Here is a 14,239-nt window from a genome sequence, read left to right on the forward strand (position 1 = left end):
GCTGCATTATTCTGATCATACCTAATAACATACACACCACCATTTTTTACTTGAGATAAACACAGATGTTCATATCACCATATTTCTGGATCATGTTTAATAAAAGCCATTTATCACTTCATCTTTAACCACCAAGTATTTCATTTTCCATTATCTCATAAAGTTTTCAGGTCTCATCCCACTCAGCCTTACCCCAAAATAAATCAGCTCTTCCTAACTTCAACATTTTTTTTCCATGGATTTAAGTCTTGAGGTTTTTTAGCTTTTTCCTCAGAAAGTATTTGAGGAAGGGACACGAATGGTAAAGTTATAGTTCATCTAGTTTTTCTTGTTTCCCTGTCAGGTCAGATGACTGACTGAGTTGGTAGCAACTTACTCTACTTTCTGTGTTTTGGTGACCTTGTATATGTGCTATTTAAGTACAATGGAAGTTGGCATTAGAGAGCCTGGCATGCTGCATGCAGTCTGGCCTCAGAATGCAGTCTGAGAGGAACAGATAAAGGAGAACAGAGAACAAATGTGAAGAAAAGAAGGAAAAGAATGTTGAAAGTGGCTAAGAACCAGGAGGGAGTGCTATTGGACAGCAGGAGACACGTAGGGCCCAGTGGGGTGACAGGCTTCAAAAACACCCTAGAAAAATCATGAACACATTCAACAGGTGTGCTTAGAATCAACAAAAAAAAAAAAATAGAGAAAGCCAAAATCACATCTTTAAAAGCCTTCTCTCCTATCTTCCCTTCCACCACGTATTTTTTTGATATTTCTTTACTTTCCTCACCTTTTGGTCCTTGCCCATTGTGTCCCATTTAGCAAAAACCTTGGCCACATTTGTTTAGGGCTTTACATCCATTCACAGACCGGACCTTCTACTTGTCTTACACACTACATTAGCATAAAATAAATAGAAAAGACTATCTCAATTCTATGAAATGAGCAGAAATTCAATGGTTTTGGCACTTTCAGAAACGGGAGATCTGTGGGGTTTATCTCTATGAGCGATTGAGAATTGCTCACCATTTTATTACAAACAGCATACAAATGCATATATTATAAAGCAATCTTTGTTATAAAAATTGTAGTTTGAGAAAGCTACTAGTGTGAGTTAGGAATACGAGTCATGTAAAAGCTTTTCACATGGGCAGCACAATGAAACTTCAGCGTAGGGAATAATTAAGTCAGAAGATAGTGCGTTCACAATTAGCAAGGCATGTTCAATTTCTTCATTATCATTTTAATTAGCAAATATTAATGTAATCTGGAAATACAAGGGGGAAAACAATTAAAATTACTAAGTTCAAGGAGTCCTTCATGACCTAAGCTAAATTGAGACAAATGTCTTACTAATCGATACTGGTCACCAGCTTTCAGGACGTTCATTTCCATCTACTGTTTGAGTTTCCAAGCGTGTTATCAAATTCAAGAATGAATTAAGGCTCCCACAAGCTACATCTAACCTCTGATGAAGGCAATGGTGAATAAAAATGGATCAGCATGCTCCTCTCCTCTCCAGTTATCAGTTCAGATTGATAGTGATCAAGTGACCGTGGCAGCACTGTCTCATTAAGATTCCACACCTGCCACTGTGGTTGTAACCTAGGGACATGCAGAACACATCGCCCTCTCATTTTCAGTGGGTTCCTGGTCCTTTTTTATCTAAGATACACTGCACAGACCCTTAGTCCTTCTGAACCCAACAGCAGCTTCCGTTCATTTCACTGGGCTAGGATTCACTCCCTGAATCAAACCAATTTCCTTTCAGGTGCTTTTCCTTTTTCTGCTCTGTAGATAATGTACTTTGGCCTCCAATATACTCAGCGCTGCATCTTACATGGACAACAATTTAAAGATGCAGAACTTTAAAAGAAGCTGCATCCTAAAACGTATAACCCTCTACCACTCAGGTTTTCATATTTAACATTCTAAAGATAAATTAATAATTAACTTGTCTAATACACTTATAAGACTGAATAAAATGAAGTGGGAAAGTATTTTCATTGTAAAAGCTGTTACGTGATCACATTTCATTCATGACTATAATAAATGCAATTTTATAAAGAAAAATAAGTAGCAGTAAGTGGAAGTCTGATAATATTTCTCGTGAATCACAGTAACTGATCAGAAAAAAAACTTTGAGAATTTTTTTTTTTTACAGTAGCTTATTTTGCAAGTTTGCATCTGTTATAAATAGTACAGAAAGAGAGAGAGACGGGAGAGTCTGAGGGAAAAGCATCTCTACCACCAAAACCCAACAACACCTTTAGGTATTTTTCCAACTGAGTTTAAAGCAGAAGCTCCTACAGAATACAAATCTATCACACGACTTTTCTTATCACACAACAACTATTTTGCAAAGGAGGTACAGGCCAAAGCATTTTAAAATGCAGACTGGAAATACATACCTGGCTTTCAAATAGCTGCTAGGTGTGAATATAATAGTTTAAGAAAAATCCAATAAACCTCTAGGAATATAACTCTTCTACAATCACATGTGTTCATTCCACAAAGTATTCACTTTTCCATGCACATACAAACACTAATAAACTACTTCTTTCTTCGCTGTCCCAAGCAAAATTAAATATTTTAGGACTACTGCAAACACACATTAGAAAATTCCCTTTTGAGTTAAAGGGACTGAGGGCTTGAAATCCAGCTGAAAAATTCTATTGCTTGCATAAACATCGCTTTTCGCTGCAACCAAACAGGATTTTGAGGACAGTTTGCTTCTTTCTCCACTGTAGACATGGCAGAGATTAAAAACAATAACCCACGGTCATTTAAATGGTAGCACACATTTAAAAGACACTTAGCTCAGAAACATTACATGCTTTAGCTTTTACACTGGGCAGGCTGGTAGAAAAGCAGTTACGTGGGATCACAGAAAGAGAAATCTACTGGTCCATTTTGCTGTGCCTTTGATACCAGGTCTTACCTCTTGTGTTTTCACATTTATATATCCATTATGAGTTCTCAGAGGCTGCCTTTGGCCACTGGATAGTGGCATCCATTTGACACTGGTCTGTCCAAAGCAGTTTAGGATCAAAGGGAAAGTTACTTCATTTGTGAGACGAACGATGATCAGAAAGAGGAAAGCGGCAATGAAACTCACAGCAACAACAGACTTCCTCTGTAATGAAAAGAAGAAAAAAAATAACTTATTAACCTGAAGAATTGGTTTTAATAAAAAATACATATCTTCTGTTGTAGGATGAAGGAAAACATCTTTAGGGAGCTTTATGTGAAATTATTTTTATGGTAGTCACTGTGTTTAAGGTGCACAAGTGGCTGGATAATTTTGTTTCAATACATTTACATTTCAGAGGTTTCAAGAGTTTATTTTAGATCTGGCAGGAAATTAATCAGTTTTGCTCAAAAAAATCAGGGTTTTTTAAGTTTTTCTCAAAAAACACCTTTCAGTTTTAAATTTTATTTGTGGAGACACCAGTCTCCACTCAAAATTATCAATGCTTTACACACATGACAAATACATGCAGTGATAATGCTATCTGCAGCCATATGGCACAAAGTTGATTTTGAAAATGATCACTACAGATAGTAATTATTGTGCATTAATTTTAAATAATTCTCATGCAACAGAACCCATACGCTAACCTTAAATATTTTAGAATAAATGGTCGGTGAAGTCAGCACAACATTCTGCCTTATTCCAGGTTCAAGAGTTTACAAGGAGAGGCATTATTATCTGGGACAAGATGACCTCAGTTTTTAATAATGTAACAGATCTGAAGTCTGTATCTAATTAGCCTTTGCTTTCCACCTCTCACCTACCCAGTTAGTTAATATATCCACAGAAAGAACAACTTTTTTCCTGGGTAACTCACTCAGCTGCAGCAGAAAAGTTATAGGAAATAAGATGCCCCCCTCATTTTTAGCTATTATTTAGCTGTTAATTACTTCTAAACAAATCACTTAAAGACAAAACAGGTTATTGACATATGTAAATATTCCAGCTATGATGCTCTGCCATAAAGATTATTTTTAAGTTTTCCCTGGTGGAACAGAGCAATCATCATTTACGGGTGTTTTTACTGTATTTTAATTACACTCTAGTTTTAACTGATTTGCCACAGTTTAATCACCCAACTGAATGTAACTCTGATCCTCTAAACAGTCATATTTAAACAGTCATTTGGTTTAGTATTTGATAGGAATGGTCGGACTCGATGATCCGATGGGTCTTTTCCAACCTGGTGATTCTATGATTCTATATATACAGAAAATAGAGTGGGGGAAGTACTTTCTCAAGGGCCTACATAAGCACATCGCATTTCATGCTAGAGGGTGGAACCAGATCACCCTAATTCCTGTCTGCAAACACCACCAGATAACAGGAATCAGCAAGTGTACAATTAGGAGCACTTTTGTACACGATGGCAAGAAGATCACATGTGCTGCAAGAGCCACAGAAGGAGGAAAGGCAAAGTCTGATTGCAACCATACACAATGAACCCATTCTTTGCCCAGAGGTCCATTTGGCATCCTGCAGAACCCAAAACTCAAAGTTCTGAGCAGAAGAAACAATGATATTTACACAGCAAACAATCTCGGAGAGACATAGACAGAGTTTTACTACGCAGGAGCCCACTGAACCCACACACAAAGCCTGCAAGCCCCATTCCAGGGCTTGGTCCAGTTTCTGGACCCAGAAGACAGCGAGAATCACAAAGAGCGCACAGAAAATGAAGGGGTGTTACTGCATTCTCATACATGTGAGTTAGAGTAGAACATTATGGGGGTCAACTGCGTGGTCCTATCTGTTTGATCTGATAGGAGGCTGCAATTTGTAAGATAAAAAGCAACAAAAGATTGAGATGGAATGAGGTCTCTGTGAGGAGGAAGGGAAGAGGATGATGAAGAAGAAAGGTATCGTGGCAATGCGATTCAGTGAGGAACCTTACTCAGCTAATGGCTGCAGGATGTAAAATTAAACCCAGCAAATCTTCGGAGGGCAGTGCAGCATCCTCAACCCAATCACAGCTTCCAGAATGTATGGAAGTCACTGCACTTTTCATCAACTGCATTATAGCAGCTTTACATTAAATTGCAATAAAGTGTCTGGGGAGCACTTCTGTGTCGCTTCTCTTTGTACCAGATGGAGTCAGAAATGTTTAGCTATATATCAGAGCCTTGAAAGTGTAAAGAGCAGCCAGGATGTGCAGTGCAAGTGATAATCGTAAAGCAATGAGAAGGAGCTTGAATTAGTCATAGTATTTATTACAAATCTGAATTAAAATATTGCAAAATATTTAAAGGGGAATTGTTAGTCTCATTCCACTATATGGACGTGCTTCAATCAAAAAGTCCACAGAAGGAAGCACCAATACTGCCCTAGTGTGATGCCACTACCTGATTTACACATTCTTTCTTCCTGGTTTGTTGAATATTGGGTTTTTTAACTGCTTTTATTTTGTGCAGGTATGCTCTGAACTTGAAAATGTTGCAGTCAACTGTGTGCTTCTCAGAGGGACCTGTTCTAGAGATCCGCTGCCCTGAGAATTCAGAATTTGTAGGTAGATAACTTGGCCTTCATTAAGATGCCATCCAATTTTTATATTACTTCTCTTTGAATACATTGTACTATGGAAGGGAATGTGCAATGAGAGAAAGGAATTTTTGAAACAGAAATGAATCAAGGCATCTCTTATTAACTGTTTTCGAAAATAAATATCTAGCCATAGAAAACACACTGCCTAGTTATCAACTTATGCAGAGAAAACTTGTGTTAAGGATTCCATTCACCAGTAATTTTGGTTAAAGTCATGAGATCCCATAATATGCATCCTCTGAGGGAAAGATTGTTGCAAATTGGAGTTTCAGTGGCTCTATATATTTCACTGTAAATGTATTAAAAAACAACAAAGCAGCTACTTATCATAATTTTAGCCTTCTTAAGCATCAAGTAAGGCAGACTGTTCAGTGGCCAAGAGTATTCTAAGGGGCACCTCTAAAAGTAATTGGTTTCCCCTCAATTCCCTTGCTCCCTTACCTGCTCAAAAAAAAAAAATTATATATGTATGGGCACTATTTGTCAGTAAGAGCTTCTTTTAAAATCCCTTTCTGTAGGTAAATGGATTTTGTTATCTTTCCTCTGATAAAACTTAAAATTTAGCATTGGAGACTCCAGGAATTCTACATGAAGATTAGGATATGACAGAGAAGTATGAAGCGAAATACAGCAGTGAATACCAGGTTTTAATTTGTCTCAAAATCTGTCTGCATCAAAATTTTAAATACTTAGACATCCTCCCATTTGGGAGAGCTAAACCAACATTAATTATCAAATCAGCACAGAAACAAATCTTATTCCTTCTTTGTTTTCAGTTCTTATGAATGCAAATAGTCTCCTAACAAAAAAAAAAAACGTATCTCTAATATGGAAACGTCCTCTGTATAAATCTTAATCTTCACCTTTTTCTAGCTAATTTAATGCAGGTATTTCGATGTTACCAACATTTGAATTAAAAACTGTATATTCAATTATAAACATTTTTAATACACATTCAGTGAGAAATGAACAACGAGACATAGTTTAAACAAAAAAGGAGATAAAAGTGGACACACTTCAGACCAGAGAACATGCAGTGCCATCCCTGGGACCCTGCTGGGCAGAAACCACACACTTAGAACTAAACACCTTCTTCTCACCTTAGTTTCCACAATGACATAATCCCAGTTTTTGTTTCAGCTATTTCTCAGACACCAGGCTCATTCTACCTAGCGTGCATGTGAAAAATCAATAGGCATTAGGCACTATTCACACTTCTAAGGCTGGAATTTATTGTTAAAATAAGAACTGAAATAAAAACAGGACTGCCACATTACTATGGTTGCTAGGATTTAATGAAAAACTTCACAGAAATAAAACAATAACAGTCATTTTATTTGTGCACGCATATACATATATATTTGGCAACATAATCCCTAACACTATTTATAACCTTGTACCACCTGTTCTTTGTTGTTTTCCAGTGCCAGAGAGATTTATTAGCTTCACTTTGGCAAGAATTTGACAGTCTGAACAAGTTTTAGTCTTTTTTTTTTTTTTTTTTCATAATCTGTTAAGAAGTGTGGAGATCAGAAGACCATTTATGGAGGTCGATAATGCCTGATACAATAATAAGACAAATAGGTTTTTGTGTTGAATACAGGTGTCTAGCAGGGAGGAAGAAAGGAAATACTTTCAGCATAAGAAGATAACTTCATAAGCTGTAAATTTTACTCAGGTACGTACCAAGTATCTTTATTCTACTGTTTAGCCCAGGTGTGACACTTCTCCACTTCAAATGTATTATATGGCAGAGACTACCAAACCACATTACAAGCAGTAATAAATCCCCAACCTAGTGAGATTAACAGTAAAAACCCATTCCACAGATGCATAAACTGAGGCTGAAAGCAACTTCCCTAAGATCACAAAGAAATCAAAAAGTTTTGTTTGCCCAAATTAGTCAGAGTGCTAAAGTTGAATAATTATAGAAGACTCTGGTAAAGAACTTGGAACTAGTAAAGTTCCCTTTCTCAGAAATTTATTTTTTTAAAGTATTCTCTTTTTTTCTGTTATTTTCATGGATACAGGATAACACTGAGCTTGGAAGGACAAATCAAAGGTAAAGACTTACACGAAGGTTTGGAGTCTGTTAGATGATACAATATGCAGTAATATTGTATTAGTTTTACAATACCTACCTTTACCTTGAATAACTCAATCACTTCTTTAGTATCTCTGCACATTATGCTACTTTTATTATAGAACTGATGCAGAGTTTCAAGTTTTTTACTCAAGTATAATACCCGCTGAAAACAATAAAGGCTACACTTACTGAATTTGTTTCATTTTGGAGCCCACTATATGTAAAAACTGATTTTATTTAATTTTCTCTTTTACAGTCTTGAGCATCCTCTTCAAAGGCTACTTTCTGTTACAACAGAGAGTAAAATTAAATTCCTTCAGCACACTGGTTCAGCATACCTTACTGATTTCAATAGTATTGGAAATAAATATGCCTCCCAGCTATTTCTTTTGTCCTGAACCTCCCTTTAACAGGGTGGCTGGAGGGATACTCAGGCAGGGGTCCTAGAAGTTTTCAAAGAGGGAGCAAGACTACATAGCAAAGATCCTTTCAGAAACAGATGAGTGTCAAACAACATTTGCATAAAATCGGTAGCTGAAGATTTACTTTCTTCTCCTTCAAAAGTGAAAGTTAACCTTATTATGTTCAAAGGCTCCACAGGAGGTGGCTGCCAGTGTTTGACTTGGAAGAAGAGAAGAAAGCAGGTAAGAGCTTATATCAGAAGTAGGATTTGGTTTGGCTTCAAAATCCAGCAAAATTAAGGTTAAAGCAAAAATATTTTTTTTTTCTTTCTAGAAAAGGAGACCTTTGCTAAACTGGAATGTAACAGCCAGGAAGCTAGGAGTAAGAGCAGAAATAAAGTTCAGTGATGAAGAAGCAAGGCAAGAAACGCAGCATACGTAAAAGCAGATAGAGGAGAGATAAGGAAAGAAATAGGACTTTTAGCCTTCTGTGTGGTCTGGAAAGTATTTCTCCTAAGAACGTACCCTGAATCAGGACTGCTTCATAGCTTATGATGTCTGAGAAGGCATGAATAGAAGACGCATTACTTCTTGCGTGCCTCCTCTGTGGGAGCTCTGGCCTTTTGTGTAGCTAAGGAGCTGAAGAGCTCTCAAGAGCACAGCTCATTGTGCCTCTTCTACTGCTGCCATTTGTTGAAAACTTGTTCCACAATTCAGTTTGCTCTATGATTCACAAAGCAGTGCCACGTGAATGGTGGTACATCCAGGCTCGTAACAGCTCAGCACAGTGGTTTTCACAGCAAAATCAAACATGTTCAAAAACATGTCCTTCATTCAAGCCAAAAGTCTGCAGAGTGTTCTTAGGCTCACTGGGGTAAGACCTGAGCAAGGAACAAACCCAGGAATCAGGACAGCGCTGTCCAAACAACTGATGCAGCAGCAGGCTACATTAAAAGCCTTCACTGCTTACATCCAGGAGGATTCTCACTACTAGCATTTAATCTTAGGTAACAGCATAACATTATTACATACAGCATTCCCATCAGAAATTGCATACCTTTTCGGGTAATAACATGAAAGTATGCAAGGTGAAGAACTTCGAAGTTTCAAGGAGCAACTGTTGAAGTGTTTTGAAGGTTCCCCATATGCTATCATGCTTAAGAAATTATTTGGAACCCTTCAAATAACAAAGTGTTCCCAGATTTCAAGAATTAATCTGCATCACTATTACCTCTTGCCCTAAACTCAAAGCCTAATAAGGAGAAGCTTTTGGTTTTGTCTGGAGATATTCTTAAAGATATTTCAGGTTTCCCAGCACTTTGAATTCTCTATGTCCTATAGTGATTGTTTCTTCCACTACTTTCCTGCTTACTCGAAGCTGAATTTGAATTTCCTTCAGCATTCTCCTTCAGATCTAGGGTTCCCTATGAAAACAGCATCTACACATAACAAGAGACACACACATCATTACCACAGCTTCAATTTCCACAAACCACAGAGTCACAGTAACACCAAAGCATCTTCTGAGCAAGACATGCCTGCTGCCAGCCTGCAGCTTCATTTTACACTGCAACTGAAAGTTGTCCAGTACCTTAAAATATCTTGCCCATTAAAATGTCCATGGCAGAGAAGCACATTTTAAATAAGGGTGTTGATTTTTCATTCTGTAAGATACATTAAGAATATTTAATCTAAAGCTGCTGTTACTGATTCATCCATGTCCTTCACAAGTAGGGTGAACTTCATCAGTAGCTGTAGATGCACATTATATAAATACTAATAGACTCGCTGCATGATAAAGTGTTATTAAAAAGTAAAAAAAGACTCCGCAATACAGCTCTCAAATGGTGCTTTTTTTTTTTTTTTTTTTTTGTACCCTGGATTATTGCCCAGCTCTTCTTATCAATAGCTTGGCAAGATTTCAGACACACACACAAGCTGACGGCCGCCTCCCTATAATAGAACTGCTGGTACAAGAATTTGTGAGCTTTCAACCTGGCAGTTGGTTGTTACTACTTATTGAAGTGCCACCTGATTGTAGCTATTTTTCACCTGCTGAGGAAAAGTTCAAAGGAAAAAAACCACCCATATGTGACTATTAACTCTTACCCTGCCAAATATATGTCTAATAAACGACCTCTGTCTCTTCTCTATAGAAATAGGTAAAGATTCATGACAGGCTACATCATAAGAAAGAAGCCCTAACCGAGCCGTTTGCACAAGAATCTTGCCAGATATCCAATAGCTGCCAACATTTTCATGAAAAATCCCTTTTAAAAAGCTGATTCTTTCAACAGAAATAGACTCAAAACACACAGATCAGAAGAAAAGCGATAATAAAAAAGGCCCACGGATGCACCTAGAAAGAGTCAGAAAACAATAAAATACCAGCAGATCTCTGGTCTGCAGATCTCTATATATGAAAAAAGATGTCATCATTAAAAGCCTATTGCATTTCTTTGTTATTTTGTATGAAATATTAGAAATACCCAACTTGTTTCAGAAACTCACAGGAAAGGGAATGTGAGAGCTTCTAAAGTGAAAAGTGAGATAAATTCAATTTTTTAGCAGTAAAACCTTCAGTGTGTTTGGTACATAGCAGGAGAAAGGGCTGTTAATCTCATACCTTTATGTTTAGCAAACACTACACTAGGATGTAACCTCCAGAAGTACTAACTTCTAGATAAGAAAGAAAACAAAATAAAATTAAATATGGGATAGCATCCGGGGCAGAAGAAATGAAAGTAAATAAAATGCTGCAACAACCCCACATTCTCGGTATTCTCAGGCTGCACATCTGTGAAGAAAAGGTCTTTTGCTGGAAATCTTAACTTGCCTGCAGCTCCCTTTTACCTGCAGTGGAAAGTTAATGCTACAGAGCAAAAACTACATGACCAGAAATTCACACAGTGCAATGTAATTGCCTGCCACCATCTGGACAAGTCCAAGCTTCCTCCATTGAATTTTCCTTTGTAAAGATCTGACTGCCATGCTAGACTTAACACTAACAAAAATTGGCCTCATGCCTCAGTTTCCTTCTAAAGGCCAGATAACACTGGAAAACAGAAAAGATCTTAGCCAGTCTGTCACTTGGCAGGGTTCTTCCTCTAGCCCTTCACACCAACTTCATCCCACACAGCTCCTTGGAAGGTCAGCACTTTCAGAAAGTTGCTCTGGATGCTCTCTCCGGCCTCCATGGATGGCCTTTTACATAAAAAAAAATAAACCTGCATTCTAAATTGTTCTCGCAAGACCCTTTCCCTTCATCAAGAACAGAAATCTCCCTGTTTTCTTTGGTAAAGCTGCTCCAGCCCACCTCGTGCATACAGAGTTGCCTCCTATGTCATCAGAGAAGTAAAAATGTATTATTCAGTACCTCCAAACATTGTCTGCTTCTGGCACATGGAGTAACATTTCAATAGGCTTAATCATTTATAGCCAACAAAAAGCAAAACATAATTACAGAGAAGTCTAGACTGAGTGCAGCTATTTCCTAACAGGAATTTTAAATTTTCTGCCATATAGCTGGGAACTTACTACTTTTAGGGAGGAAACCACACTTTTCCTGCTTAATTCTTGTTCTTTTCTTTATGCTGTTTTCTCTGTTGGAAGCTTCGATAAAGGGGATTTGGGGAAGAAATCCCAATAAAAAAGGATTGAAAAAGAAGCTAGACACCAGCACGGCAGTGTCATCTCTGAAGAGATCTTCAAAGCCAAGATTTAGATGCAGACATTAAACTATTTCTGTGGCATATAACCCTTCAAGGTAGCAAACTTTTGAGCAAATGGAGGCACATGAAGAATGTGTTAAGGCTAGGATGGTAGTAGTAGGGTTCATTCTATCTAATGATTTCGCTTTCCAGTGCAAGAAAAACATGCCACCTGTAAGATATACATGAATTAATTTCTATGTGAGTTTTTAGGGGGTTGGTTTTGGACAAAGGTATGAAGAACTCAGCAAGGCACCTCTATATTAGGTATTAACAATCATACTATTATCACACCACTACAGCACAGAGCTTTCCATCTAGGATGCAGATCAACTGTGCTAAATATTGCATGTTCAGAGCAGCAGAACCAACAATTTTATGATCCAAATGAAAAATAGAAGGCAGGCCTACATTTTATATCTCATTTGCAGGAGGGGATGCACTGAGCAATGCAGTAATTTTACCAACACAGAGGAGCAAAAGGCCTGTATGTTTTTGGCAAACTTTCCTTCCAAGTACTGGCATGATCTCACTCCTCCCTTTACTGGCTTCTGCTGATGCAGTCACAGGAAAACGTTGAAAACCAGCAGGAATTTCAACAAAATATCTTGCCTATTGAGAACAATTGTATTCCTTCTACGCGTGTGTCTGCTCATCATTCATTCTTGGATAACTTGAACAAGTGGTTATCAGAGTTGTCACAAGGGAGGTTCTCCAGATAGCAAAGAATATGCAGCATTATGGTTACAGAACATAATGATTGCTCAAATAGTGCTCAAGAAGTTGATGACATATCCCTCAGTTACCTAGGGAGCTCCTTAAATCAGGGCACTGAAACACAATAAAAGCACTGATCAAGGCAGTGGCCTCAATTTAATTATGAGCTTTATTGATCATGTCTTCTCCTTATTGAAAAAGAAAAAACGAAAAAAAAAAAAGAAGAATAAAAAAAAAAGGTAAAACTGTGTCCAGGCAGCACAGAGTTTGTGGCAAAACCTGGTGGGACACTGCAGAACAGGTTCCTTGCCAGTTCTGACAAATCCACAGTGGACAATCTTTGCCTTTTGTCATGAACTCTAACTTCTGGGAATAAGGAAGATAATTTAATGTGAACTAGTTTTTTATCAGAAGGAAGCAAAATACAATTTCACATTTACAATAAAATCCATGATCTGAGACCTATTTTGTGAATGCGCTCAGTTGAGTGGTATACCTGCAGTGGAATAGCACTCAAAAGCCACAATCAGGAGCCAATATCCATTGTGCTAAAAGCTATAAATTCTGTGGATTCATTATTTCAGCAGAGCATCTCAATAGGAGCTAGAGGAAATCATAAAACTTGATAGTTTTCTGAAAGAAATTCTTCCAAGCAGTAAAGTTTAATCTCTCACTGATCTGTTATCCTGGTAGAATAGTACAGGGACAGTAACACATATATCCTACCCAAACACACTTTCTATCATTGTATCGGCTCCTCTCACACTGGGTGAGTGAACTGAAGTGAACTTGACCTTCAAAGCCCTTGGAATACAACAAAATATCTCTGTTTTCCGACATTTATGGGTGGGTTTTCTGCATGGCTGCTTTTATTGCCTAGAAAATAATGGTGAAAGCTGTGTGTACAAACCTACCATAAACAGTGACAAATCATATGAAAGGAAGACAGATTTATTCAGCGTAGATTACTCCAGAGTTAATCTAATCGAATCCAAGATATACATTTTTAAAGCAGATCAAAAATTCATAGAGTTAGTACTTCGATACAATAAATACATATTACAGTTTTATTTTAATCTGCAAGTGTAATTGAGTTGATTTGGATTTTCTGTGCTTTTATTTTTGCTTAAAAAAGCTTCATGTGTTTCATATGAAAATGTATCATTGAACTAGCACATGCACCAGGAAATCCCTATGGAAAATTCATACAGAAAATTATCAATCTCTGACTAATAAAGCTTAGATAAAAAAATACACTTTTACATGAATCTATGTTAAAAAGTGCTAGATATTAAAAGGCAAATATATCCTATTTGTGGCTTTCGTAAATTTGAAAGAAATCAGTTCTAGCCACTCTAGAATGTTTGTCACGTTTTTTCCATCAAAATGCACACTTAGTAGTTTTCCATCATTTAGCCCGTGAAATATAGAAGGTCTGTCAAGTGCCAGGAGTTATTTCAGACCCATGTCGCCTTCACACACTTTTTACTTATTTGCATGCAAGAAACAGATAATAGTAGTAAAAAAAAAAAAGAAAGGAAAAATAAAAAACAAAAAAACCCAAAACATTCAAATTGAGTTTAATTTCTGTATGGTTTCAAATGAGAATTACAGTGGCAATACTGCCTCACACAGTCTGTGGATTATTCTCCAGAAAACAAGATGGGCTTATGATAGGAAGGATGCACCTCTGCTATGAGATGGACATAAATGGTTCTTGTTCCTCAAATTCCTGTCTTCCTCAAATTCCTTATCTGCAGAA

The 14,239-nt window shown here is 37.3% G+C and overlaps 1 protein-coding gene across 1 annotated transcript in view; it reads right to left on the bottom strand.

Moving 5' to 3' along the window:
- The window catches only part of ST6GALNAC3 (ST6 N-acetylgalactosaminide alpha-2,6-sialyltransferase 3), a 219,707-nt gene that overhangs the window by 114,222 nt on the left and 91,246 nt on the right, over nt 1–14,239 (bottom strand). The window contains exon 2 of the mRNA XM_069862896.1: nt 2,930–3,124. Coding sequence (XP_069718997.1) covers nt 2,930–3,124 — 195 coding nt within the window. The remainder of the gene's footprint in view (nt 1–2,929; nt 3,125–14,239) is intronic.

This window comes from Phaenicophaeus curvirostris, chromosome 8 (genome assembly GCF_032191515.1).
Source record: "Phaenicophaeus curvirostris isolate KB17595 chromosome 8, BPBGC_Pcur_1.0, whole genome shotgun sequence".
Taxonomy (NCBI): Eukaryota; Metazoa; Chordata; class Aves; order Cuculiformes; family Cuculidae; genus Phaenicophaeus; species Phaenicophaeus curvirostris.